This window comes from Cetorhinus maximus, chromosome 3 (assembly GCF_964194155.1).
Source record: "Cetorhinus maximus chromosome 3, sCetMax3.hap1.1, whole genome shotgun sequence".
Classification (NCBI taxonomy): domain Eukaryota; kingdom Metazoa; phylum Chordata; class Chondrichthyes; order Lamniformes; family Cetorhinidae; genus Cetorhinus; species Cetorhinus maximus.
In genome coordinates this window covers 185,672,691-185,697,341 of record NC_135881.1, presented here as the reverse complement: position 1 = coordinate 185,697,341, position 24,651 = coordinate 185,672,691, and the positions used below count along the sequence as shown (strand labels likewise).

Below are 24,651 nucleotides of genomic sequence, written 5' to 3'. Positions count from 1 at the left end.
ATGGTATGTCATGCTCATCTGTCTTGTGCCAACCTCTCACATCTGCTGTAGCTCGTCTGTAACCACTCTGTGATGTCTGTCATTCACGTTATCCTCTAGAAGAGATCTCTGTGTAGCTTTTCAGTTCTGATCAAATGATCAAAATGCTGACATTTTCTTTTCTAGATGTCACTTTCAATGGCTCATGTACATATACACGAGGTCTCTCTGTTCCTGCACTTCCTTTAGAGTTTCTCCCTTTATTTTATGCCGTCTCTCCATGCTCTTCCTGCCAAAATGAATCACTTCTCTGCATTGAACTTCAACTGCCACTTGTCTGCCCAAACCATCAACATGTCTATGTAATTTTGAAGTTCCTCATCACTGTTGACACCGATTCCAAGCTTCGTACCACCTGCAAATTTTGAAACCATGCCCTGAACACCACAATCTAGGTTATTAATATATATGAGGAAGAGCAAAGGCCCCAAACTCTGACACCTGGAGAACTCCATTACAAACCTTCCTCTAATCTGAAAAACAACCATTAAGTACTACTCTTTGTTTCCTGTCACTCAGCCAATTTCTTATCCAAGTGCCCACTCTCCATTTTGTTCTATGAGCTAGAATTTTGCTCACAAGTCTGACGTGTGGCACTGTATCAAATGCCTTTTGAAAATCCATATACACCACATCAACAGCCCTTATCAACCTTCTTTCTTATCTCCTCAAAAAACTCTGGCAAGTTAGGTAAACATGATTTTCCCTAAATGATTTCCATGCTGACTTTCCTTAGCTATCCTGCACTTGTCTAAGTGACTATTGATTTTCTCCCGAACTATAGTTTCCAGAAGTTTCCCTACCACTGAAGTTAAACTGACTGGTCTGTAGTTGCTGGCTTTATCCTTACACCATTTTTTGAACAAGAGTGTAATATTTGCAATTCTCCAGTCCTCTGGCACCACCCCTGTGTCTAAGGAAGACTGGAAGATTATCACTAGTGCCTCTGCAATCTCCACTCTCACTTCCCTCAGTACCCTTGGATGCAGCTCATCCGGTCCTGGTACCTTATCAATTTTAAGCAAAGGTAGCCTTTCTAAAACCTCCTCCTTCTTGATTGTAAATTCCTGGAGTGTACCAGTTACCTGTTCTCTCACCTCAACTTGGGTAGCATCTTCTTCCTTTGTAAAGGCAGATGCAAATTACTTGTTTAATACCTCCGCTATTTCTCCTGACTCCATGTGCAAGTCCCCTTTTTTATCCCTAATCGTCCCTACTCTTTCTTTTACAACGCTTTTATTATTTATATGCTTATAGAAGACCTTGGGATTCCTCTTTATAGTAGTTGCCTGTCTCGTTTCATGCTCTCTCCTTGCTTTTCTTATTAGCTTTTTCACTTCCCCTCTGGTCCTTCTATATTCAGCCTGACTCTCCATTGTATTTTCTACCTGATGTCTGTCGTATGTGCACTTCTTCCTTTTCATCTTCACCTCTATCTCTCTCATTATCTAGGGCACTCTGGATTTATTTGTCCTACCTCTCCCCTTCAAGGGAATATACTTTGACATTGCCTGCAATACTTTTTCTTTGAAGGTAGCCCATTGTTCAGTCACCATCTTTTCTGCTAACATTTAATTTCAACTCTCATGTTGAATGCATTCTCATCCCATTGAAGCTGGCTTTCCCCCAATTAATTATCCATGCTCTGGATGGTTCCTTGTCCTTTTCCACGGTCAACCTGAACCTCATGATACAATGGTCACTGTCCCCTAAATGCTCTTCCACTGATATTTGATCCACCTGGGCCAACTCATTTCTCAGAACCAGGTCCAACAGTCTTCTGCAAAGACCTCTTCACAATCTTCCTGCAGCACCATTCGATGCTGGTTGATATGGTGATGATAGAGTGTATTTGACTCCATTATTACTCAGAAACATTTCAAATCCTTCTGACGTAAACTGTGGACCGTTATGCAACACCAAAACCTCTGGCAACCCATAAATTGCAAACCAACTTCTCAAGATCTCAATAGTTTTAGCTTTTGTGGTATTGGGCTCAACATTTATCCACTTGCCCTAGCTATCAACAAAAACAAAGTACTCTTTCCTTTCCATTTCAAGGAAGTCGGCATATACTCGTTTCCACTGTTTTCTTGTGTTTGACCATAGAATGAAAGGAACCATGGTTGGATCATTTCTCATTCTGAGACACACTTAACTTTTCACCAACTCTTCAATATCTCTACCTACCCTTAGATACCAAAAATAGTTTCTTGTTACTGCTTTCATATGGACTTACCCTGTCCGCTCTTGAAGAAGTTCCTCTAACAATCTCTCTCCAAACCTTGGTGGAAAAATTACTCAAACCCCATTGGAGACAGCCTTGATCTACACTCAGTTTATTTCTATGTGTGAAATACCCCTGCAATTTCTCATCATCACACTCTTTAGGCCAGCCAGACAAGACATAATGAGCACTTTACTGAGCATGACATCCTTGTGAGTTTCTTCACTAATTTCTCTAAGAGACGCTGGCATGTTATTTGTGTGTATGTAAAGTGATTCACAGGTAGCTTGATGGCTAGAAATGAATCGGTCCTCACGGGAAATCGTGAAAGAACATCTGACTTATGTTAATCAATAACATACTGATGGCTAATTTTATAATTTGGCCCTCTTTGCTCTGTGCTCTCTTAGCACTTCCTGAATGACAGATGTACTCTTATTGAGCCCTACTGTAAATAACTTGGTCCAGTTCAAATGTATCTTTTAAGTCAATTTCTTCTTTGTTCCGTCCCACTACTACTAATGGCAAGTAATAAGATGTATCATCATATTCCACCCTAAAATTAAATTTGCCTAACACTAATATTGTTACTGAAATAACTCGTCAGTTTCACACCAGTTTTGCTTAAGGGAATGTGGCTTAGAGATTTCTTGTACTCTCTTTCCGAGATAACCGACACTGCTGCAGCTGTATCAATGATGAAAGTAAGTTCGACTTACAATTCCAGCGCCCACAGTAGAAATGAATCTTCAGCCCTTATCTTCCACATGCTATTTCTCTTGCTCGCTGAGACTTGACCTTCCCACTTGATAATATTCTGTTTCCATATCTATTGTATGTGCATTCAAGGATTTCCAGACTCCTGAACTAGCTTTAGACCTACCATGAACTCAACCTCATGCATGTCCGCAACTTCAAGCTTTATTGTTTCCTCTACTCCTGCATGCTGCCTGGATATGACTCATGTTCCCGCAGGCATGGCACTTTGATTGGAAAACCAGGGCATTTAAACGTTGGTGGCTGCCATAGCAACAGTAGCATTTAAATTTCTGATTCTGAGATTGTGAACTTGACTGCCATGGCCTGAATATCGCTGAAATCCGGTGGGCCTCCCCTGCTGGCTCGAGAAAAGAGCTGCTTTGTAATTTGCAACCATCTCGTTCTGCCATTTCCATGGCTGTGGCCTCATCACAAGCTGCCTGTGGCCTGGATTTTATTGCTCTTTAGGCCCCTGATAAACGTGCTTTTAAGGTTGATTCCTAGGATTACATTCTCGGAATAGTTTCATTTGGCAGCTGCTTCCTTTCACGGAATGCAACTTTTAATGGAATCCCATTCTCCGTCTTGTCATAAGATGAGTACAGAATCTCATAAATTTCAGAATAATTCATAGTACTCAGGTTTCACAGGCAACATTGGATAAACATTGGGGGTGCTGGAGTTGCAGTGTGATTGCAAAGTGTTTGTAAATGTGGGCAGTTACATTTTTAACTCTCTGACTTTGTCTGTTTCGAACCTTAATCCATCTCCCTATTTATTTTCTAGGGAGAACTTGAGAAGCTGAACCAGTCGACAGATGCTATTAATCGTCAAGAAACTGAACTAGAGGTAAAATTGTTGTTGTTGGGTACCTGTTCTCTGTGCATTGGGACTGGTTTACACTGCGTGTGATTATTTCTTGTAACATTTGAACAACATTACCCTGAGCGTTGCTATTTTTGTAGACTTAGCAGATCACAGTTCATCCAGTGGAATTCCTGATAAAACTGCAGCTGTGTACATTTTTCCCTCGTGTACATTCTACCCTTTAATTTACTTTATAATGTGGTGGCTTTCTCTTTCAGGTTGTGGCTTTTACTTGAGATATTTGTTACCCAGACATTCAGGGCAGCTTTCACAAGATTCATCATCCTGAACAAAGGAATTCTAAAACCTCAAGCCCCAAAACATAAAAATTATGCTTCACTATAATTGTTTTTCCTTTTTGGTTTCCTGCTAACATGCCGTGTTAAAATACCTTTTGATTTAGCTTTATGCATGTGATGATTAAAACTGTTTACCACTGCATTGATGTGGGCTGTGTGAAAAATGATGGGCTGAATTTTCCTGGTGGAATTTTCCAGCAGTCCCACCACTGGGCCTGGAACCACTTTGGCGGGCGGCGGGACCCTGAAGCAATGTTTTGTGGCCACTGGCCAGTTAACAGGCACCCCCTAAAGCTGCCGGTCCAATCAGAGGGCCAGCAGTTCAGCAACCAGCTGAGCCACCACCGACTTGACATGACTTGTTCTGGGAAAGCTGGGGCCAGGCAGGCAGACAGACCCCAGCATTTGGAGGAGAGTTGGAGACGGGTGGAGGTGGGGCGGGGGTGGTGAGGAGATTTTAGGGTGATGGTGTCTTGGGCCCAAGAGCGGCCATTGCTGCCAGGGGGGGACCTGTCTGTGAGCCATTGAGCACCCATTAAGGGAACCCACTGGGAGGCTGCCAGGGTTTACCTGGTGTCTCCCCATGAGGCCGCAAGCCCTCCTGACACGGGCAAAATGCCTGTGGGTGGCAAGTGACCCTTATTTTTACCATTAACTGGTTCAATTCACTGCCTGGTGGGCTGTCATGCCATAGAAGTTCCTGCTGCTGGTCATGAGCCATGGTGAGGGGAAGACATCAGGCTCTTCTCCTGACACCTTCCCCCAGCCATATTGCCAGCCCTTCTGCCTCCCAGCTCATCTCCATTAGGCCAGGAAAATTCAGCCCTGCAAGGAAGTCATAAAATAACTTTAAAAGAAGGATGTTAGATCCCAAATTAGGTTAAATTTATAAAATAACAAATCCCAGCTGAATAACTTTTGAAAGAAAAGACCTTCTATTTGTTTAAAAAAAAATGAGCCCCAGTTATTTTCTGAAAGTTTCTCTTGATCTTAATAATCTGATTTATCTCCTAAGGGGAGTAGCGTCGGATTTATAAGCAGTTGACAATCTAATTATAAAGTTCCTTCGCAACTGTAACTATCCTCTAATTGATCTAAGGATGTGCCTGTTGAGTGTGCGTCATCATGAAGCAGATGTAGCTGGAGGATTAGGTTTCTACAATGCTGTTATTACCGTTTTTATGCTCAAAAGGATGGGATAAATTAGTTCTGCCTTAGCACACCACTTTCCTCAAGGTGGTTCCATAGTTTCTAAAGGGCTAGCAGTTCAAAAACTTCCCTTTCTAATTATACAATAAAACACTGCATGTTATGTGGTTCAAAACTCCTGTTATCATCACTTAGCAGATACTCTTACTCAGCATAAGCAAAGCCACTGAAGATTGAATAGAATTGCTTTGGTTGAGAGTGATAATCTGAGTGTTGACTGGGACCATATTCTTAATCATCTAACTTTGTGGGCAACTGACGCCAAATATGACAAAATCTGATATTGTTACACTTCTGTAAATGAAGCGAAATTGGAAAGCTTCAAGTTGGAACTATTTTTTGGGACACTGGGAAGAACTACCTTACTCTTCTTCAAATATGCAATGGAATCTTTTAAGTTCACCTGAGGGCCTCAATTTAACATCTCATCCCAAAGAACTTGCCCCAGGCAATGCAGCATTATCTGCATTGAAATGTCAGTCTGGGTGCTCAACCCATAACCTTGTGTCTCAAAACAAGAGTTCTACCACTGAGTCAAGGCTAACTCCATGTATTTTTTTGTAAATGAAAGGGATCAAAGACAAACTGCCCTCAATTTGTAAGAGTTATATTGGGAAGCTCTTTATGCGAGACAGTTTCATGGGAGCAGAGTATCTAATTAGGACACGATACTTTGAAGATTAATTATAAAAGTTATTGAGGAAATGTACCACTTGCTTCAGATGCACAGATGGTCATAAATTTAATGCACTTAACAAAAAGCTTTCTAAAAACCCTTCAGAGGCTGGGCATTGGCCTGGGGAAAGGCAGTCAAAGCAACCATCAAAGTAAAATTCACAATTGCTGATGGGGGAATCATTATTACTGCAGATATCATCATTTCCAGTCTGGGAATCTAGAAGAAATACAGAATCTAGAAGAAATGAAGCAAGATTTAAAAATATAAAAAATGTAGTTGACTACCTGGACTTAGAATTCAGAGCCTCATTTGTGGGTTCAAGCCCCATGCCTGCAATTGAGCACATAATCCAAGCTGACCTCTCATTGCAGTACTAAGGGAGTGCTGCATTGTCTGAGATGCTGTTTTTCAAATGACAAGTTAAAGTTAAGTTCCATCTCCCACTCGGGTGCTTGTCAAAGAGAGGAGTGGAGTTGTCCCCAGTGCCTTTGCCAATCTGTACTAACTGCACTAAAACAGATGATCTGGTCATTTATCCCATTGCTACTTGCAGCATCATTCAGTGAGTGAGCAAGTTTGTTCGCCTTTTTCATTTTCAGGGCCTTCTTTAGTCTTTTCACTATATTAGCTACTTGTACGTTTTTTTTTCCCCCTTCTCTAATGTTTTTCCCTTGTTTCTTTGGGAATCTTTTATCAACTGCTTTTACCAGCAGTTTACAGGCCATTCATCACCTTGATTATCTCTCATTTTTCTGTAATCTTACAAAGTAATGTGCTTATCATTGGGTTATATCCTGAACATTAACACCTCGTCCCCTCCAACAAGGGTGCAAAGGAGCCTGCACTAATGGAAGTGTTAATCTCTGATTATTGGAGGCGGGAGCATCTGTAGATGGTTTTTGTTTTAAAGCATCAGTGTATTGGTTTGTGAGACCAGCTACAGTTAACCTTTGCAGAAGGCTCAGAAAAATATACAGACTCGAAACGTTAACTCTATTTCTCTCTCCACAGATGCTGCCCGACCAGCATTTTCTGTTTTTATTAGGGTTAACCTTTGGTTTGTTTACTCAATATTCTGTTACATTCTGCTTTAAAATTTAGCTTCTAAAGAGTTAGGCTGCTGTATACTAAAATCTATACTATGTTTTTGATTTGGAAAATTAGCTTTCTCATAATTATAGTTAAATGGGCTCTGCTTTGTTTCATCAAATAGAAAAAAAATTTCCCAGAGCAGGAACAGCTGATTTGTACTAAGGCCCCACTACTGCAGCTTTATATATTAACTTTGGGATGGATATACTGGTATTGGAGGGGTTGCAGCTAAGATTCAACAGATTGTTATCGGTTCAAATAACAAAGATGGGTTGCATAAACTTGGTTTGGATTCCCTACAGCATACAAAATTAACGAGTAATCTAATAGAGATGTTTAAAACGTTAAAATAATTGCATGGGATGGATATGAAGAAACCAACTGATAGGGGACCAAGAACATAGTCTTAAAATTAGAGCTAGACTGCTTAGAAGGTAAATCAGGGAGCACCTTTTCACACAAAGGATAGTAGAAATCTGGAAGTTTCTCTCCCAAAAGACTGTGTGTATGCTAGGTCCATTGGAGCTCAAGGCTGAGATGTATAGTTTTTCTGTTTGGTAAGGTTATGTCGGGATATAGAGCGACGCTTGGTAAATGGAGTTGAGGTGCCATTAGGGTGGCCTTTCATCTGGTTTTATTCTGGACAGTTCAGTTGTTAGCCGGTTTGGCCACTGTCTGGTACCCGATAGCTTTATGTTCAGTATTTTGTACGTTAGTATACTCCGTGAAAGCATTGGCAGGGGCCTGTGCACAATTCTTTCCCCATCCCAAACCAACTGGGACACGGAAAGCAGACATTGCTATTCATGTGCCCCTACTCCCAATTGTGTCTCACTTACTTGCATTTGGGCGATTTTCATCTCTAACCTCGATACATGATGACGTTGCCCCCACCCCCGCATTGCATCAATGTCTGGTATTAGTGGTCTCTGGCAGTGGCTACCCTAGGTGCAGTTTTGTGATTGAATGGCAGAGCAGCTGTAGGTACTGAATGTTCTACTCCTGTTCCTAAATGACAATTGTATTTTCATTGACAATACCTGTAGCATCTGAAGTTAAGCAGCTGGCCTAACAACAACCTACTGAGGTAGCACTTCCACTGTGAGATTTTCTATTTGCTCTCTGAAAAAGAACCAGTCTTAAAATAGTGTTCTAACTGCAGATGATTATGGGAAGTTAGATAAGGTGATGTGCAAATGAATAGGGCAAATGGTTAGATGTGTGCCAGGTGGATCAAATCCACAAGAGAAATTGATCGCGCTATCACAACAGTTTTGCAATTTGCGTTTATTACGAGATGTGTGCACTGAATTCGGAAGTAATAAGTCTGCCAAGGCCTTTAGAGATTTTTAAAATTAAATTAAAATATTTATTAACAAAATATAAAAGATTTCAAACACATATATAAGACTACAAATTACTTACTACTTTAGTAACTCCTAACATTCCTAATTAACCTGACCCCAGTTACACCCTCTTTAAGGCAGTGGTCCAAAATAGATTTTAGATTTAAAACATACTCAGCAAGTTACCACAATACTCTGGACAGTGGAATTCCAAATGACTTTTCCCCAACTTCAGTTCCGTTGCATAGCAGACACATGCACAAATGCTGGAGGCTTCATTAAGGCTATTTCCCACACTCCTGTTAGATCTTACATGGCTTTCTGACACAACATTTCCTTCTCTTTTATATATGTTTCTCTCTTTTTATTATGTAAATTCTATTGTTCCATATGTGTTTGAAACTGTGTCTTCCTCATAATATAAAAAGTTTCATTGTTGCCACTATATATTGTCAATAACCTTTGGGAAAAATAAACATATTTCTTAGCCTTGCTTATCTGGCTAGTTGTAAGCAAACTAAGATCCTTTTGGAATCCAAATATCCCTTTATTTATCTTAAAATGCAAATTCCCTTCACACCTTACATGCTAAGCCAGGATCCATGTTTATTCATTAGCATATCAAGCACTAGCGTTTTTTGATGATTTAAAGCTTGCAGTCTACTTGACTACAAATGTAATTAAATCACACACAGACCCAATTATACTGACCCCCATAAACCTACTTCATAATAAACCAGGGGCAGAATTTTCTGCTTGTCGGGCGGGCTGGCCCGACCCAATCTCCGGCGGGTGGGGAGCCGATCCTCCCCGGAGAAGCAGGCCGCACTGCCATTTTACATTTTAATTGGCCCGCCCAGCGTGATGTCAGGCGGGAAGCGTTATGCGCTTCCTGTGTGGGTGGGGGGATTCCCTAAAAGCGAGCGTGTTCTCTTTCGCGCATGCGCATGAAAGAGCGCACATCTCCCTGAGGCAAAGTGCTGCCTCAGGGAGATTGCTTCCACTTTGAAAAAGATTAAAAATAGAAAAAAAAAAATTCATGAGATGGGACATGTTCATAATTTACACTATAACTTTAATAAACTTTTAAAAACCCTGCATGAAACCTCATCCCGCCATTGGGTGAGGTTTCATGTTTATTCTATTTGCCGCTGGGGCTCCTGGCCTGCCCGCTAACCTTAAGGTTGGACGGGCAGGTCCTTTAATTGTTTAAATGATCCTGTCCATGGCCGCAATTGGCCATTGACAGGTCGGCGGGCCCGCAGCTGATTTTGCTGCGCCCCCGCCTTCCTGAAAATTTAAATGGGGCGGCATGACGTCGGGGGTTCCGCCCGGCATCATTTTACGTGTCGGCGAGCAGGCCCCGCCCCCTGCTCACCTACGGCAAAATTCTGCCCCAGAAAAATATTATGAAAATGATTATACTTTCATTACACTGAGTTTAAACAGGAAGTGGCCATAGTACACATTCTTTTAAAATTTGCAATGCAAGACACAATACGGATTTTAGACTGTACTTTCCGGAACTTCAAGTCAAAGTTATGAAATTAGCATAAATTTAACTTTAATGATATTGGATGTAGTCCTTTTTTTTGAAAAAAAAGATTTTAAATTTTCTTCAATATCTTCAACAACCATCTACAGTTTTACGATCATTTTTGAGAGCCCATTACTGTTTTGAACAGTTTTTCAACATATACATGCATATAGGGGATTTGCTGGGCTTGCTCTGTGCTTGAAAACTAGGTGTGATGCTACACAGCGTTTACACTTGGCTTTGTAAAAGCAAAACAAAGTGAGAGTCCCTGCTCCAGCAAGACAAATTTGCAACTGTCCAAATTGACTGAGATGGTTTAGTTCATTTGTTGGAGAGACAAACTAGATTCCTGGCATTCTTAAGAGTGCAAGTAAAGGCATTCCTTAATCTCCAGAGGTTCAAGAATGTTTTAGAGAGGCAATCTCAATTATTTCAGTCCGTGAAGCTTGACATCTATATGGGCCAATCTGTGATGGAGCAGGGCCAATAAATTTTCATCATCCCTTAGATGGACTGCTCTGTGGCCAGCAGTTTCTGATAGTTGGCTTGTATGTTGCCGTTAAGACTCAGCTTGTTAATAAATCAAAAGGCAGCCGGGAGCCTGCGCTAAATCTGGCTTCGTGACATTGCGATGTGTAAGTACTGAATGACCGTATGACAGATGTTCAACATTAGCTGGAGGTCACACAGGAAAAATGCCTTTGCTGTTTTGATATTTCAAGGAGAATAGTGGTTTATTACTGTTGGTATATTACCATTAATATCCAGTTTATATTGAATGCTGCTTGTTTACCTGTTCAATCGATAACTTTGCTGTTGGTTTGTGGTCTGATAATGTGCACGTAGACTAGTTACGAGAATAATACCAGAACTGAGAGATTGTAAATATCGTGAAAGACTGAACAGGCTGGGGCATTTTGTTTTTAGAACATGGAAGACTGAGCTGACCTAATAGAGATCTTTAAAATTATGAAGAAGTTTTATAGGGTAGACATAGGAGAAATGTTTTTGCTTGTGGTGGAATCAAAAACTAAGGATCATGAATACAAGACAAGTCACCAGTTAATCAAAAAGATAATTCGGGAGGAACCTCTGCGCCCAGCAAATTTAGAATGTAATACTTGCTACCATGTTGAGTAGTTGAGATAAATGACATTGATGCATTAAATGGAAGATAGATATGTTAATGAGGGAGAGTAATAAAAAGTTATGCTGATAGGGTGTAGAGATCTTGTGGCACAGTGGTAGTGGTAAGGCCAAAAGCTCCAGGTTCAAGTCCCACTTCAGGACTTGATGGCCATGGAAGGTGCGTTCTTAGCATAACCAAACCGCTTGTAAATCCTTCCAATACACCTGATGGCAGGTGGTAAGAGCAGGAGAGTTTCCTGGTCAGTCATACCGCCGAAGTCAACGGCAAACTGCTGCAGTATTTTACCAAGCATAATCATGCACCCATCCCATGGAAACCCATGGTCGTCAACGCCCTCTTAAGGCATGGTATTTGAAGGAGCAGGATGCTGATAGGAATAGATGAAGTAGGATGGGAGAATGGGGAGCACGAACACTGGCATAGACCAGTTAGGACATTTGCTTCTGTGTTGTAAATCTATGCAGTATATATAACACCTTTTGTAATTTTCAACCTTGAAAGTGAAAGCTGTGTTCTAATCTTTTATAAATTAAAAGGCAGCAGCTCCTTCTGTAATCAAAAATAAACAAAGTGACAGAATAGTTATTCTTGAATCTGAGGGTGTTTTATTATTTACTGAACTGGGGCCTTGGAGTTTAATCAGCAGTTTCTCTGGAGTGGTTAGAATGTGGAGCTGTACTCTCACGGGTTCCAAGGTCATGTGGGGTAGTTGAGGTGATTGATGTACTTAAGAGGAATCTTGGCAAACACCAAACTAAATCTGGCTCCATGGTATTGAGGTGCTTTGTAAGAAGTGACCGACCGTGTCAAAAATCACTGTAACCTTGAGAGGTCCCACAGGAAAAGCATCTTTGTTATTTTAATATTTGAAGGAGAATGGTAAAGTTTTCCATCTAGTTTGTACAGAATGCTGTTCTTTAACCTGTTTATTTAGTTGTACAAGGTTAAATAATTTTATGTTGGTTTATAGTTTGTACCTCGGTTTGATAGTTTGCCTTTAAGTAGGTGGATGTCTATATCCACAGAGGCATTTGAAGCAGCATGTGATATATTCCAGTAAACTGCAATACAATGGGGAATGGTACTTTATTCCACCCCTGGATTCATTACCTCCAGACTTGATTATTCCAATGCTCTCCTGGCTATCCTCCCACCTTGCACCCTCCATAAGCCTGAGCTGTTCAAATTTCTGCTGGCTTCATCCTAATTCGCACTGTCCCATTCACGCACCGCCTCTACATTTGCTGAATTACATTAGTTCTGATCTGGCAATGACTCAATTCTAAAATTCTCATCCTAGCTTTCTGATTCCACCCTCCCCCAGCCTCACCCCTCCTTATGTCTATAACCTCCTGCATCTCCGCAACCCTCCGACCTCTACATTCCTCCAATTCTGGCCATTTGAACATCCCAATTTTCATTGCTCCACGCTTGGTGACCATGCTCTCATCTGTCTAGGCCCTAAGATCTGGAATTCTCTCCTGAAATCTCTCCCTTCTTAATCTCTCTCTCCTTCAAAATGCTCCTGAAAGTCTACCTCTTTGAACAAACACTTGGCCATCAGATGTAATACCTCCTTATGCAGCTCAGTGTCAAATTTTCTTTGATAACCTCCCTGGAAAGTGCCTTGGGATGTTTGCCAGTGCCAGAGGTACTATATAAATGCATAATGTTGTTATTGAACATTTACCTCAACGTTGGCCAAATACAGAGATATGGAGTCTGCTTACAGGAATTACCATTTAGCTGCTGATGCTAAATCTAGCGAGTAAAAATTTAATAAGAGGTGACCAGCACATGCACTCTAGCTTCAGTAAATGTCTTTTGGCAGTTTTGTGTGGCATCTTATGCTTGCTTTTGGGCATTGGATATGCTTGTGTCTTAAAGCTGCGTGTTCAATTATCACAATCATAGCAGAGCAACACAATTTTATCATTAAAGTATCGGAGGTTAGGCACCTGGTGTTTGGATTTACTTAAATGGCTAGAATTTGTTGTGCCTTGTTACTTCCCTTTCTTTTCGGCTCTTGAGTATTTGTATGATTTCCAATCTTGGGCGTACAGTACACCCTGTCTCTCCCATCTCTTGCTTAGACTGGGATCAGGTATTGTCATCTGACTCAGCAAGTGGAATCTATAAAGGTGGATTTGCAGAATTGAGTTTCATTCTGCTATACAGGTTCCAAGGCCATTCCATTTCCAAATTTTAAGATTTTAAAGCAGGTTACCGCCTTTATGCTGGCAAGCGGCTGATCCCTTTTGAGAACTGATTTCCATTGTCACTTGACATTCTTGTGAATTGTATCAGGAAATAGCAATTGTTAAACAAAACAAATCCCAAATTCCATCTAGTTTATCTTCTACCATCCAGTACACAACTTATTAAAATGCGTTTGTCCTTGGGATTTAGGTGTTGCTGGCTGGGCCAGCATTTATTGACTATCCCTAATTGCCACACCTTGAACTGCTGCAGTCCATGTGATGTATGTTCACCCACAGTGATGTTAGGAAGGCAGTTCCAGGATTAAGTACAATGATAATGGAGTTGTTGCATCATGGTATTCAATCAATTAGTTTATAACAGACCCAGACAGGAAAAAGGAAAAACCACAGCGGTGGAGAATCCTTTGAACTAAAGGTTCAAACACATTTGTTCCTCCCAATCATATGACCATTCCCACGTGTCGTGTCCCCAATACTGTATCTCAAAATGTTCTTTTCTGAACGAAATGTATTTAAATTGCATTTGAATGCATCAACACAACTGTTCCTGCTGTTTTGCTAGGATGGCTGATCCATAAATTGACCAATCGTTCACTGAAATTCAAGGCTGTGATTTGTGCTTTTCATGGAACTATTAGCATTATAGGACAATCGACAAAACAATGCTGCACATCCTGTAATACCCTGATCTGGTGATGCAGGCATTGTGCACCATTTTATAAACTGGCAGAGTGTGAACCTTTATAATACCAGTAAATGTCTTCAAATAAAATGTAATTTAGTTTATTGAGTCACCTGAAAGCAGAGGCCCTGTTCACATTGCCTGTAGGGCAATGCTTGCTGCTCATTTTTGAGTGGACCCAACCTTTGTGTGCTATTCTAACAAGAACATTAATTTAATCATTTGAATCTTAGCTTTGTTCTCAGGAAACATATTCTATTGAGATATGAATACTGAGGCATTGTGTCTACTTTTGGTTGTTCATCTTGTTCCTATAACTAAATGGCCAATCAGCTGGCCTCACTCGGCATTGGAGATCTCTGGGAGTTAGATGTCTGATGACAGTGGTGTTCATTGATGAATTCCTTCACAGCTGGGTGCTTTGCATATTGCTGTGAATGCAATAATTCATCAATGGACATCATTGTATTTGTCAAAGGATTGTTCTCAGTTGAACACTTACTTCACTGGTCACACATAGCAATGAATATGATTCAATTCTCACTGAAAATTTTGAAGTTAGGCTGATTTTCTGTTGGTACTTAAATATTAGACGGAATTCAGAATTTGGAAAGCACTTTAGTTATCTGTCTCTGTGTTGCAGGTTTTCTCCCTGTCTGCTGTTCTCATTTGGTTCTCTCTCCCTTTTTGTTCTCATCTATTTCTGTGCTCTTTTTAATTGTCAGCCTTGTCTCAGTTGGTAGCATTCTTGTCTCTGAATCAGAAGGTTATGTGTTTAAGGCCCATTCCAGAGACCTGAGCACACAATCCAGGCTGGTACTTCAGTGCAGCACTGCGGGCATGCTGCACTGAAAGAGGCACCGTGACATTAAACTGGGGTCCCGCCTGTCCTCTCAGGTGGACATAAAAGATCCTTTGGCCCCCTTTTGAAGTAGAGGAGCTTTCCCCAGTGTTCTGGCCAATATTTATTCCTTGGCCAACATCACAAAAACATCTTATCTGGTCATTACCTCACCGCTGTTTGTGGAATTTTGTTATGTGCCAATTGGCTGCCGTGTTTCTCCCATTACTACAGTTACTACACTTAAAAAATGCTTGGAACAGCTTTGGGTTATGACTGGTGCTATAAAAATGCAAGTCCTTTTCTTTCAGTATCATTCCTTAATTTTTCTATCCCTCCTTCCATCTTCCCCTGTTTCAAGCAGTTGTCCAACATCAACCATCCAACAATTTGTGGCAGGGAGTTCTACACTCTGACAACTCTAGCGAAACCGATAACATGAATTGACATGAATTTTGATGGTTAACTTTCGTCAATATCTTTCTAACGTCAATAACCTAGGATAAGAGATGGATAAACTCCAATGTGTTACACAATGGGACAGTTCCTTTTATTGACAGTAGCTGTAATTTGTAGAGAGATGTCAGGATGAATTATAGTGAACTAAATTCTCCACCACTTCATATTTCTCCTCACTTATTACAAGCAGCCACCTATATCAGGCAAATTACAGCTTTCCATCACCATAGGAGGTAAACAAAGGTGCCGCATGTAATGTGTTACACAATGCTGACTATTTTGGGCAGTTCAGTAAGTTCTTGCCTCATAAGTAAGTCCTTACTGATTTTAATGGCTGTGCTGATTTTGGGTGAAATCAGGATCCTTCAGTACTTTCAAACAGCTGTTTGCATCTGGTTACCTTACTGATGAGATTCTGGATGTAACTGTTAACCAGTAGGAGAGGCAGTTACTAAGTAAAGATTACCTGATTTTAGCAAACCTGTTGGTGGTTATCTTTTTGGTTTTACCAACCATCATATATGGTGGAAAAATAGTGTTAACGCCATTGCGCCCGCTGTAAATGGGGGTGGGAGCTGTACTCCTGATGTAAATTGAAGTAGGAATTAGGACTGCCCTGTTCTTGTCTCATGTTATTTTTCATTGTTTACTGCAGACTGAAGCTTGTACCTCTCTTTTTAAGTATTAAAACTGTTTGCTGCTGCTGGGTTTTTTTTGTGCTTGACTAGTTCTGTTATTTGTCTTGCAGGAAGCTCGGCAGAAGTTTCGAACTGTTTTAGTTGAAGCTACTGTGAAGCTCGATGAAGCCAGTAAGAAGGTGGGAAAAGCTGTAGATGATTCCAAGCCTTACTGGGAAGCCAGGCGAGTTACACGACTGGTAAGGGGGATGAACTTTTTTAAATTATTTTCCCTATTCAATAAGGGTGTTTCTCCAGAGATACTCTTGGATAGTGAGAAGGAACAATAAATTTGCCTAGTCAGAATAAAGGATTACTTAAGAGTCATTGTGACACTGAAGTAGGCCATTTGGCCCATCCTAGTCCATGCCAACTCCCTGTGGGGCAATCCAGTCAGTCCTATTTACCCTTTCCCCCAATCTCTAAGTTTGATGTAACATCGCACTTCAGACTGTTTAATCCAAAGATCACTTGAAGAAGAACAGCGGAGATTTCCATCGTGTTCTGGCCAATATTTATTCTTCAATAAATATCACTAAGCCAATTTATCTAGTCATTATCTATTTTCTGTTTGTGAGATCCTGCTGTGCGTAAGTTGGCTGCCACGCTTCTGACATTACAACAGTCACTGCATTTGTAAAGCTCTTAATTGGTCGAAAAGCACTTTGTGCATCCTTAGGTTGTGTAATGAGCTATATAAATGCAAGTTCTTTCAAAATCCAAATCTTTCAATCAGAAGTTAAAGTCTGCTTGAAATTCAAATCTCCTGCTGAATAAATTCATACTAGTGCCTTTTGTGTTAATGGCTTCTTCCAGCCTTGAATAGCATAAGGTTGTTAGTTCATTTCTCTTTCAGTTTGCAGGTTTGCCCAATCCCTGCCCAATGTCACCTGCAGGAATCCTGAATCATATTCATGGTTACTTTTCACTTTAATTTGAATAGCAGGCTTCCAGTGCTCTTTCTTCACCTGACCTCACAAAAATCCGTGCCATGGGTTTTTGTTGGTGTTTTACGGGTTCGCTGTGTCATTCTCTTTAAAAGCCATTGGTTCAGGCATTTAATGTTCAGTTGTGTTTTGGGGCCCTACAAATCGCATAGGACCCTATTTATTTTTAAGGCCTTCACTCATTTCCATTGGTGTTGTAAAATGCTTTAGGCTGTCCTGACATCATGAAAGGCGCTTTATAAATACAAGGTTTTAATTTCATAGTTAGCCTTGATTCATGTTTGTAATGCAACAGGAGGTCAGCTAGTATTTTGCATAAATAAAAGATTAAGGCTATCACTCCAGTGCAATATTGAGGGAGTGCTGCACTGTCAGAGGTGCCATCTTTCTGATGAGATGTTCAAGCGAGGTTCCATCTCCCTACTTGAGTGGAGATAAAGGATCCCAAGGCATTATTTTGAAGAGCAGGTGAGTTATCCTCAGTGTCCTGGTCAATATTTATCCCACAATCAACATCACAAAAAACGATTGTCTGGTTGTTATAATGTTGCTGCTTTTCAGGGTTTGCTGTGCGCAAATTGGCTGCTGCATTTCCTACATTACAACAATGAGTACATATCATATTCCATTGGCTGTAAGGCACTTTGAGATACCTGGTGGTCATGAAAAGCACTATATAAATGTAGGTCTTTTTATTAGAGTAGAAAGTGAACTTGGACATCTATATAGTTCTAATCTACAAAATGCCAGCAAGTTACAATTTCATTAACAAATAAATGGAATTGAATCCAAAAAAAAGCATTGTTTGATATTAAGTTATTCTTCTTTGTTCTATTCAAGAAATGCTTTCCAAAAAATTGAGCACAGAATCCCATTTCAATTAGTCACCTAGTTGTGGTATAATTTTTTCTGAAGTTTTTGATTAAAGAGTGACCTATATTCTCCCATTGTTTCCTTTTATAATTTGAAGAATTAAAATGAGGTATCTGGAATGTGGGAGCTGTGACCTGATTTAGCATTTCATTCTAATGCACACTGTGGAGCACTTTGTAAACTCTTTCATTTGAAATCCGGCAGGGCAAGGATGTGTGATGGCGATGTTCGATATTCCAACTATGCTGACAATGAGCATTTTATAAATTCATTCATCATGAGAAGTAAAAAAAAAGTATTATGAAAGCTTGATTGTAGGACAGAAATTGTTTTCTAGAGATTAGTTTTCTAACAAACTCTAATTTTTAGGGGGGGAATAAATACCATATTAAGGAGTTGTCCATTTGTATTACGTAGATGTCCGCATCATCAGAGCGAGGGGAGAAGCGTTCTAGAGGGGCCAAACCAGCCCACAGATTCAGTGAAGCCGCTCTTGGTGCCCTCTTGCGTGCAGTGTATGATTGATGTGACCTGCTCATGCCAACCACTGGCAAGAGTAGAAAGCCCAGCCAGAGTCATGCTGTGTGGGAGGTGGCGGCCGAAGCGGTCAGCAGTGTGGGCGTGGTAAGAAGGACTTGGTCCCGGTGCCACAGAAGGCTCAATGACGACATGAGGTCAGCCAGGGTGGGTAAGGCATCAGAATGAGCTATCTTGGCCCAGTGTGCTACAGGTCTTGCTAGCAAATGCAGGAGGTAATGAGGTTTGCTTGCTCATCAGAGCTAGCATGGTTTCACAAGGACATGTGGTCTGGGACAGCTGCCATTGTGTATTTCAAGCAATTGGTCTAGTTACACTGTAGGTGGTTGGCAGGATCACCTTATGACGCATGAGCATAGGCTATATCCATTTGACTGTGGACATCCTGTGTGAAGGAGATGTAATTCACAGCTCTTTGGAACATTGCATCATGGTGTTCACGGATGCAATAGTGTGCAGCAGGCTGTGTTATCCCACTAAGGTCTCCACAGGTTGCCTAGAATGAGCCTGTGACCTTCAATGTGACAGGCATCAGGTGGTCCCCAATGCAATTGGATGAGATCTCCCCTGCGAACATCTCACAAAGTGATGTTGCAATGGCTCTTGAAAGCCTCAATCTTCTCCTGCACTGAGTCCCTTAGTTGCAGGTAACTAAACTGCTGCCTGTATACTCATGGGGCAGCATAAGATTGTCTCTGCCACCTCCGAGGGTCTCTGAGTTCATTCTGACCCTCAGGGTCTCATGCTTCTGTCTGCTTCCTGTAAAACCACAGCATTCTGAGCCTCCCTGTGTTCCCTTCTTCATCTCACCCTTCTCCTCCTCCCCCCTAATCCTTCTCTACTCCTCACTGGAGATTGTGTCTCCAATGATACCACAATGCCCATCTGTCCCAGAGACTTTACACCCCTGGGTAATGGACAGGAAAAAAATTAATCACAAAAGCCCTCTGAGTCAGAGGAGAGTCCTCCTGATGAAACAATCTCCAAAAGATTCCTCTGCTCATTCACATGAGCAGTCCCTGCAGTCAATGGAGTTGCAAACTGGCGTGATGACTTCAGAAATGACGCGCTATATCATCATGCCCCATATTACACACTGTGAAGTGGCAAATTCAGTCCCTTGTGTGTCACAATACCTACAAACTCCACACCACCCCAAAACAGGTGGTCTCCTGGGAGAGGTGTAAAAACAGATCAAAAACCCAGGCCAATTTGGGGAAATAAATCTAGGAAATTCCTCTCCAACATCCCCAGCAGGTGATCATAACTAGCCTTGGAGAGCACACTGTTCCTCAATTCCTTGCTTACCATTTGTTAGAGGTGATCTCCCCCTATCCAGAAACAGGCCCAGTTCACGATTGAAAGAATTCAGTAAATCAGTATCCACCACATAAGCCATAATTGTTTCCAGTGGTCCACTATTTGTTGAGAAAAGAGCCACCTCCATACATCTAACCTAGATATGGCCTTACACAACTTAGGGCAGAATTTTGCCCTTGGTGGGTGGGCGGGCAGCCGAACTCCGCCGCCGAAACGGGGCCTGCCGCCATTTTGAGTGGGCGGGCCAATTAAGGCCTGCCCAGTGGCCTGCCTGATGGGAAACGCTATGCGCTTCCTGTGCAGGGGTGGGGGGATGGAATCCCCAACTATCAAAGTGCGCTCTTTCGCGCATGCTCGCGAAAGAGCGCACTGCTCCCTGAGTGCTGTCTTGGAGATTACTGACAGGTAAAAAAACTCCAAAAATAAAAAAATACTAAAATTATTAACATGTCCCCCTCATGTGACAATGTCATACGAGCTGGGACATGTTAATAAGAAACACATAAACTTTATGAAACATTTTAAAAACGGACATGAAACCTCATCCCGCCAGTGGATGGAGTTTCATGTATAATCAGGAGCCCGCTGGGGCTCCTGGCCTGCCCGCCAGCCTTAAGGTTGGATGGGCAGGTCTTTAACAATCTTAATTAGCCTGTCAATGGCCCCAATTGGCCATTGACAGGTTGGCGGGTGAACAGCTGATTTCGCTGTCAGCCCGCCTTCCTGGAAATTTAAAGGGACCAGGATGACATCGGGGGTTCCTCCCGACGTCATCCTGTGTCATTTTCCCGTCAGCGAGCGGGCCCCGCCCCCAGATCGCTTACAGGAAAATCCTGGCCTTAAAATTGGACCTCCCTAAACTATTTAATCAGAAGAACTGTCAATTTGAAGGCAATCTATCCCCTTCATTGTCTTATAACCTTAATCAGATCAGCTATAAGCAAAGTGCCTCTAAATTTTTTGGACCGCGCAGTCCCTTTGAATTTAATTTGTGTATATGCACACTCACGGCAAGTTAAAGGGGCTGATGTGTACAGTCTGCACAGGGACTTCCAGGTTGTTGTATGGCTGTGCAGTTTAGAGGGAATATTTCCCTTAAATCTATGCTTCCCCACAGTGCAGGGTCCCAACTTTGATTTGAGTGCAAGAGTATGGCAGTACTGAGTGCTGTGCAGAAGAATGGTATTTAACATTGTGAGTTCAGATATTTGGCTATTTCTTGGGGTGGGGTGGGTTGCTGAACAGCCTCGAATATGGTGGACAGGAAGCATACTCTCATTATGAGCAGCAATTGTGTCACCTGCTGTATTGGGAATGGAGAATGGACAAAAAAATCGTGCAGCTCCCAAAGCCTGTTCAGGGGACTGTGCATACTTAAGGTCCATCACTTCAGGATTGGTTTTCTTGGAGGCAGCCGATGCCAAGAAAACCAGACTTACTTGCGGCCTTACTGGGTGTAAGTTACTACTGTTCGACAAGGTAGTCTTTGTTGTTCAGGCACTTGTGCCCTTCCAGTCGGAGGGTCAATAGAGTGTGACACAGGTTCCTTATCGACTTGTTTTTGTTCTTCCTGTGGTAGCTCTTTCAGGGTGTAAATTGTTCTGAAGGAAATTCTTCGCTGCTCTCAGTTTTGTTTTTAGAATGAAGATTGCAAAGATAGAATATCCAATAGTTTAATTTTAAACCACATAGAGGTAGGATTTCCTCAAGCTTTGTGTAACAAAATGGTGAATCTTTTTATAGCTTTAATTAAGAGAGTTTGAAGGAAACCTTCAATCTGAATACGTTGAGAGGCTAATTTTAATAGTTCCAGCCAAGGTTACAGACAGGTGACTAGGGATTAGCATCCCATTTAACTCCCTGCCCCATTCTCACACTCCATCCCATTTTCTGCTTTATTGAAGGAAAACTAGGCCAGTGTAAAACTGGCAAATAACCTACTGCTGTCTGGTGATAGAATTTCCCCTTTAAGGGCTACTTTTAATGCAACCAACTGGTGGGCAGTTAAATTGGGTGAGTGATGTTACCTGAATCAGTTGTGGCTCAATGATAATTCCCTTGCCTCTGAGGCAAAAGGTTGTGGGCTCAGGTCCCACTCCAAAGACTTGCGTGTATAACCTTAGCTGACACTGGGTGTTCTGAGGGAGTGCTGTCCTGACAAAGGTGTGTCCTTTGGATGAGTGTCATATTCAGTACAAGCAGGATATTGAATATTATGGACTGTAAGATCATGTATCGTGAAAATGGCCACAAAACCTGTTAAGATGGCTGCATTTTAACATGTGACTATGGGCATTTAAACTGTGGACAGTTTTCGATTCTACGGCCAATACTTGGTTAAATATGGACCTGAAAATGGGAACATTGCAGCCATCTGTGAAGTTTACATATCTCATTGTTTAAAGATGAACCAGCGTTTGAGGGATATGGGACCTTTAGACTTTTGGTCTCTAAGTGCATATTGAGCAAAGGAGAATATTTGAACTCGAGTTGGGGCAGAGATAAGAGCGAATGCCCAGTGTTAACCCTGCAGTTATATGACTGAACCTAACTTTCAGGGACTGAACAAAACAAACCCAGCAGAAAAATATCTGAAACAGCTGGACCGTCTCAGCTAAAAGTTTTCTAATGCAGCCAAAGTAATGTATTTGTTCCAGCTTCCAAGTACATCTGAGAATAAATCTCCTGACTATTTGTCTGCAACAGACTTTGCAGCTTCATGAGAACCCTTTGTTTCAAAAAATCCGTCACTCCAACTAAAGTATCAACTCAGCTGAGAAGACATCAGGCCTGAATCGACATAGAGACTGAGTTATAAATCCCGTTTTTATAATTACAGCTTTAAATTCATCTGTAACTAATCTTTGTGTGTGTGAGTGAGACAGGTGATTGAGACGTTGCATTTAAACATCCAGGACAAGTGTGTGAAAAGAAATAATCTTTATTTTTAAAATCAGCCAAAAACCTGCTGCTGGGATGTATTTTAAATTAGGAAAAATCACTCTTCAGAGTAAGGAAACACACCCACATTACATACAAACATCCCGATTACGGACAGGAAGGGTCCACACAAATTCTGTCCGTAGCATGAGACATTAAACCGACGGCCTGTCTGGGTGGATGGACAGGAAAGTTGAGTTGAGGCAGAAGAACAGCAATGTTTGTATTGAATGGTGGAGAAGGCTCAAGGAGCTGTAAGGTCTATTCCTGCTCCTATTTCTTATGTGCCTGTTGATGTCCTGCCCAAATTCCTCCAGATAGCAATTTAAGCCCGCTCCCCTGAGCAGGTGATAAAGGCATCAAAAGGATAGTTGATGCCTCCCCTGCTCAGCGTTCCTCTTTATACACTCCCCACCACCTCAACCCTGTCACTTGTGTTCGCGCTAGCAAGAATCCCTTTAGTGCCTCTGACTGATGAACCTCTGCTCCCACTAGTTGCCTGGTCAACAGCTTCTTGCCTGCGCAGATGAGGCCCAGGTGTTAAAATGTTAAAGTTACCTGGGCCTTGCTTTGCCAAGGTCTTGGAAGGTTTGACACTTGTCCCACAACCCCCTCACCTGCCGGAATCCTGCTTTGTTCAAATTTCCTCTTTTGTTGTCTTTGGACATGGATTTCCCAAACTTGCTCAGGGTGATGGTTGGGGTTACTTGTCCTGTGTTTCCGTGAAGTGTTTAGTAGCATTAAGATAAGTGTAAATTTAATGGCCGTGTTTACATGTACCAAGTCTCTGCCGGCTGAGAGAGTAGTGGTTGCATCTGGGCATGAGCCAAATCCTCTGAGACTGGAATTGATTCGAGAGATAATGGTCTCTGACTAGTAGCTGTGGTGTAATCCCAGCCAGCTGAGTGTGAATCTAATAGCAAGCCTGTGGCCTTATATTGATGGAGTTGGTTTTATGAGCAAGCTGGGGTGGGTTAGAAGAGGCGCAAGTGTGTTTTTGTTCCCAGCGTAGGCTTGGTGGGCTGGGAGAAAGCACCCCTGCTCCCCTTGGCCCAGAAGCTGTGCCATAAAGACGCTTCCCTTTTCTGGGAAGCTGTCCTTACCTCTTTTCAACTGCTGTGCAGACACGGGTTAAACCTGGAAGGCAGGTTGCATATGAGGCATGCAGCCTCAATATAGTATTTAAGTAGTCAAAACCCACCTCCTGTGTGTGGGTTTGTTGCCTGCCCAATTCCCACCACCATCAAAACTGGAAGTGGGTGGAGTGGGGCATTGTGCTTCAGATTTTAAAAATTTTAACACCCCACCTGACTCCAACACACTCATTTTTTGGTGGTTAAAATTGCCCCATGTATGTCTATCCAGCACCTTGAATCAGCAGCCAGTATTGCTGAATGGTAAAACGTGTGAACCAACGAAAGCTGAGAGTCTCGGTGCTCAGGGTTGCTATGTAGGATTAATTCTGAGGATCAAGGGAAGGAAATTCTTGTTATGGATAATCTTCATACTGCGTGAGAATCTAGCTGGAGAAACAGAATGTGGAGAGGAGGAAAAATAAAATAAAATTAACAGAAACTAAGAATAACAAAATCCAATGGGTGACCATGCCAAGGAAAATGTATTACCCAATTGCATATCAACAGAGAGGGAAGCGAGCAGAAAAGAGAAAATAATCCAAAAGAACACAACAATTTTGTTTGTAAAAGACCCTGGCTCTCTGTTTGCTAATTCTGTACATTTATCTTTGAACCCTGCACCCTAATACAGTATAAGTTCCATTTATAATGTAGATCTGTTGTGTTTGACCCTTATGATCTATGGGAATGTTTAGTGTTTTTTAAAAAGTGTGTACAGATGCTGCAGTACCAGTGGAAAGAGTTTCTCTATCTGCTCTATCAAACCCCCGCATAATTTTCAGCGCCTTTATTTATTTTATGTGTTTATGCAAA

The 24,651-nt window shown here is 41.7% G+C and overlaps 1 protein-coding gene across 2 annotated transcripts in view; it reads left to right on the top strand.

Annotated features, from left to right (window-relative positions):
* The window catches only part of sh3bp5b (SH3-domain binding protein 5b (BTK-associated)), a 74,879-nt gene that overhangs the window by 25,745 nt on the left and 24,483 nt on the right, over positions 1-24,651 (top strand). For both annotated transcript variants that reach the window (XM_078539386.1, XM_078539385.1), the window contains 2 exons: positions 3,812-3,874; positions 16,157-16,285. Coding sequence is in view for 1 of the 2 variants with exons in the window: in XM_078539385.1 (XP_078395511.1) it covers positions 3,812-3,874; positions 16,157-16,285 (192 nt within the window). In the remaining variant the exon portion in view is untranslated. The remainder of the gene's footprint in view (positions 1-3,811; positions 3,875-16,156; positions 16,286-24,651) is intronic.